Below are 5268 nucleotides of genomic sequence, written 5' to 3'. Positions count from 1 at the left end.
TTGTTAATACAAGTTAAAGTACCATCTATTGTTGCTTAACTATAAATGTTTGTTCTTTACAGAATTGGATGTTTGTACCCTTTGGCCATTTTCCAACTGGAATATTTATTATCTATTTTAGTTGCATGAGGTTTATCTATAAAGACCATAAATAATTTTCTGTCATGAACTTGCAAACTTTGGTCCTCATGTGAAGCTTGCATTTTAAATTTACTTAAGATGAAGCAGTTTTATACTTCTGCCATAACATTCTTGTTCTTGTGTGACTTCAATTATTCAAAAGCTTTGTAAGTCCTTTCCCATTTCTAAAATGACAATCAGAGATGTGAAGTTACCAGGAAAACTAAAACCACCTTCTAGTATGCTGTTGTGTGCTTGAGGCATTAAGACTTGACCCCACAATTTACCCTCCTGAGAACAGCTTTCACGTCTTTATTTCTTAGGGTATAGATGAGTGGATTTAGCATTGGAGTCACTGCTGCATAAAATATTGAGACAATTTTGTCCCCATTGTGAGATATTTTGCTCTGTGGTCTCATATAAATATAGATTAGTGTCCCAAAGTAGATAGTAACCACAATCAAGTGAGAGGCACACGTAGAAAAGGCTTTAAGCCTGGCCTTAGTTGGATGGATTCTTAAAACAGCCTTGAGGATACAAAGGTAAGAGATAAGAATGAAAATTAAAGGTACTGGCATTGAAATGACAGCACAAGCTATCATCATAATCTGTAAAGAAATGGTATTAGAACAGAGCAATTTGAAGATGGCTTGAACCTCACAGGAGAAATGATTGATTACATTCTGCCCACAGAAACTGATTGGAAAGAGTAGAATGGGCAGAACAGTGAGAAGGAGGGCTGCCATCCAGGCAAGCAAAGCCATGAAAATACATACTCGAGAAGACATAACCAGATTATACCTGAGTGGATTTGAAATAGCTACAAGTCTGTCATAAGCCATAATGGCAAGCAAAAAACATTCGGCCAGTGCTAAGAAAGCCCTGAAAGCAAGCTGGGAAAAACAGGAGCTGTAGGAGATAGTGGAGAAGTTATACAATGAATTCACCATGATCAAGGGTACAACACTGGTGGAAAATAGAAGATCCAGTAAAGACAAGTTACCAAGAAAGAAATACATTGGTGTGTGCAGTTGAGAGTTGCCTCCTACTAGAAAAATAATCAAACCATTTCCTGCCAAAGTAACTATATAGAGAAACATCAGTGTCCAGAAGACAACACTCTGGGATGTGGGATGTCTAGACAGTCCCACAAGAATGAATTCAGTCACTTTGGTATAGTTTCCAATTTCCTGGTAATTCATTTTCTTCATCCACAGCTACAGGAGGACACAGAAAACAGAAGAATCACCTCGTTGTCAATGTAATATTACCATGTTGGTTAAAGCAGTCAACCTTTGACACAAGTTTATCGCTAAAGTTTAAGCCACTAAACGGACAGAAGTTTCATTAACACATCCCCATCTTTGATTGAAAAATAAAGACAATCCCTTAGTGAAAATGATCAAGATTCTCAGACTTATGTGAAGACAAGTATTTAAGGAAGAAATATAAGGTGATCTGTTGAGCCTTCTGGACAACAAGCTTCCCATGAACTTCTGATTCAAGCTAAATGAAACCTGAACACAAATGGAAACCAGTGATTCAATCACTTAGGCACCAAAAAAGATACTATGGCAGCACAGGATATAGAAAAGACAAAGGAAAATTTAAGATTGGTAAGTAAGGCTATTTAGCGGAAGGACAAATTGAAGGCCTGTCATGCTGGGTGTCTCTGCTCCCTTCAGGGTGCCTATATGTGAGAAAGTGGATGGTTCTGGTGGACTGGGAAAACCACATTTTGGCTTTTGTTCCAAATAGTCTTTCAACCTGACAAAATATAGGCTAATCTTCATTGCATCAAAATGATGAGATTTGAGATTTTGATCATTTCCAGCATATCCTGAAGCAACAATGACAGAACAAACAGTTATAAACAGCTTTTCATATACATAACATTTTGGGGGTTCAAAACAAGAATGAGTAAGAAAAGTCTTACTTCAGTTGTAGAGAAATGAGCCTGCCCCTCACTTTATATGTGGCCCAAAGTCTTTGAACATTTTTGCCAAGAAAAAGGGTCCTCTTTGCCACCTCATGATTGGTGAGTCAAATCTCTGTCACATAACTGCTCACATTTCTCCAACTGCTTCCCACCTTGTAACTTGGGTACTTTGAGTAGTGATAGATCCTGAAAAAGGGTGCAAGACTTAGAAAATCACCTGAACAAAGCAAGAGTGCAGAGTGGATGTAGAGAAGAGAAGGTGACTTTTCTGTAACACAGGAAAGTAATTGTCATATCCACTTGCAGTGCTCCATATCATAGAACTGACTGTTAAGAGGACTGAAGCTAGTATAGGCTAAATCCTCAAAGATCTGCCAAAGCTTCTGCCTCTAGAACAGTAGATTTCAAATATCTTTATTTATCTCCCTTCTAAAGAATGTTGGAAACCTGTTCACACACAGGCATTGAAAGTTGTTATTTGTATTTAGGTTTAGTTGAAAAGATATAATTTCTTGATTACTGCAATTACTTATAATTTAAGACTACCCCTGGATTAATATTCTTCAGAAAATACTGGGCACAGCTGATTTTAAACAGAGCTAAGACCATAGAATCTGTCAAAGATCACTGGTAGAAATGTTGCATGGTGGGCTCCTGATGAAAATGTTGCTGCCATAGGCTTCAACTCAGAACACATCAGTCATTTTGGAAGGTGGTCATTTCTTGTTGTCATCTCCAATCTCACACAGAGAATTTTCCTTATAAAATCACAATATGCTTTCCCAAACTCAACAATGTTTAGATAGCTATGAAGCCTTCACATACCTGAAATAGGGACTTGCAGTTCTCCTGGAAGATAACTGTTGTTTATGAAGGTAGAAAATGAGCATGGAGATACAGATAAGTATTTTTTTCCCTATGAGGCATAGGCTAAATTTCACTCTTTCCATAACTATTAACATTTCCCAATGAGTTGGTCCCAAGATCATAAGGTCCACCTGGGACAGGCACAAGGGACATCTCTCTCTAAGCACAATTTTGCTAAAACCTTCAGAGGCCTGGAGTATGGAAATAATGAAAATAAAATTGTCTGAATTCAAGTTATCCTATATCCTTCCCACCTGTAAGCCTTATTGTCTAAAAGTCAGGGCTACAGTGGAACCAGATTAGGTAATATGAAAGTACAGTTGTCTTGGTAAAACTGATCAACAATATCTGGCACATATCCAGTTAGACTTACTTTTAAAAGAAAGACTTCCTAGTCTTAGGATTCAAAGTGTGGTACTGCAACAAAATCATGACTTTGCAGCATGCAATTGGGTTAAGGGGGAGAGATCTGGTCGAGAAGTTAATGCTGTTGGCCTTATTAGGCAGAGCAAGATTTAGGTGATAAAAATCTTGGCAAAAGAACCTTAGGAAAAGCAATTACAAGTGTATGTCAACTATCTCAAACCCAGATAACTAGATGCCAGTGTAAGAACACAATCAACAACAGCCAGGGCAAAATGCCTCCACTAGAGCCCAGCTATCCTACTACAGCAAGCCCTGAATATCCCAAAATAGCTGAAGCACAAGAAAATGACCTTAAAACCAACTTTATGAAGTCTATATAATTCCTTAAAGAGGAAATGAATAAGTCCCCTAGAGAAATGAAATGGCCATCATCTATAACCAGGCAAGACTTCCAATGGAGGGATAGGGACAACAACTGAACTACAAAATTTTCGACCCCAAATCTGTCCTGTCTACAAGATATACAGAGGTAAAGAGAGAACAGAAATTGAGGGAATGGACAACCAACGACTGGTCCAAATTGAGACCTATTTCATAAAAGAGAGCCAATCCCTCATAGTATTAATGATATTCTGCTATACTTGCAGACAATAGCCTAGCATAACTATCCTCTGAAAGGCTTCATCTAGAAGCTGATGGAAACTGATGCACAGACCCACAGTCAAACCTTAGGCAGAGTGGAGGGAATCTTGTGGGAGAGAGGAAGAATTGAAGGATTCACAGAGGTCAAGGCCACCACAAGAAAACCTACAGAACCAACTAATCAGGGCCCATGGGGAGGCTCACAGAGACTGAACCATTAACCAAAGAGCACACAGGGCCTGAACCTAAGCCCCCTACACATTTGTAGCACATGTGCAGCTTGGTCTTCATGTGGGTCCCCTAACAACTGGAGAAGAGGCTGTCTATTACTCTGTTGCCTGTTTTGGATCCCTTTCCCCTAACTGGACTGCCTTGTCTAAGCTCAATAGAAGATGTTTCTAGTTCTATTGGAACTTGATATGCTAAGGTGGGTTGATATCCATAGGAGGCCTCACTTCTCTGTAAAGAAAAAGGGGGAGGAGGGAAAGGAGGGAAGACTGGGGGACTTGGAGGAGAGGAGGGAGAACAAGCTGCTCTTGGGATATAAAGTAAATAAATTAATGAATATTTTTTTAATCTAGCAAAACACAAACAAGTGATTAGGAGAAATGAATAAATCCCTCAAATAAAAACCCATACAAATAAAACTGTTCAAGACATGAAAATGGAAATAGAATCAATAAAACACAAGCAGGGGGAATTCTGGAAATGAAAATTTAGGTATGCAAACAGGAATGGCAGAGGCAAGTTTCACCAACAAAATACAAAAGATGAAAGAGGAAATCTCAGACATCGAAGATGTAATAGAAAAAAATGATACACTGGTCAAAGAAATGTTAATTTAAAAAATCCCTGACACAAAATATCCAGGAAATATGGGAGGCCAAACCAAGGTATACTAAGAATTGAGGAAGAAGAATCCCAGCTCAAAAGCCCAGAACATATTTTTCAACAAAAATCCTCCAAGAAAATTTTCCCAATATAAAGAAGATGCCTATGAAAGTAGAAGAAGCTTACAGAGCACCAAATAGATTGAACCAGAAAAAAATCCTCCCATCAAATAATAACCAAGATACTAAATGTACAGAACAAAGAAAGAATATTAAAGCCAGGTGTGGTGGCAAACGCCTTTAATCCCAGCACTCAGGAGGCAGAGGCAGGCAGATTTCTGAGTTCAAGTCCAGCCTGATCTACAAAGTGAGTTCCAGGACAGCCAGGGCTATATAGAGAGACCCTGTCTCGAAAAACCAAAAAAGAAGAAGAAGAAGAAGAAGAAGAAGAAGAAGAAGAAGAAGAAGAAGAAGAAGAAGAAGAAGAAGAAGAAGAAGAAGAAG

The 5268-nt window shown here is 38.6% G+C and overlaps 1 protein-coding gene across 1 annotated transcript; it reads right to left on the bottom strand.

Annotated features, from left to right (window-relative positions):
• Nucleotides 1–383: 383 nt before the first annotated feature.
• LOC110313321 (olfactory receptor 13H1-like) lies at nucleotides 384–1331 on the bottom strand. The gene has a single exon (XM_021187368.1). It carries the CDS (start codon nucleotides 1329–1331, stop codon nucleotides 384–386), a length of 948 nt encoding a protein of 315 aa, XP_021043027.1.
• Between the last annotated feature and the right edge of the window lie 3937 nt (nucleotides 1332–5268).

This window comes from Mus pahari, chromosome X (genome assembly GCF_900095145.1).
Source record: "Mus pahari chromosome X, PAHARI_EIJ_v1.1, whole genome shotgun sequence".
NCBI lineage: Eukaryota > Metazoa > Chordata > Mammalia > Rodentia > Muridae > Mus > Mus pahari.
This window is presented reverse-complemented; position numbering and strand designations above follow the sequence as displayed.

Coding starts and splice junctions, on each gene's coding strand:
- LOC110313321 (XM_021187368.1), bottom strand. CDS start 1,331: ATGAAGAAAATGAATTACCAGGAAATTGGAAACTATACCAAAGTGACT.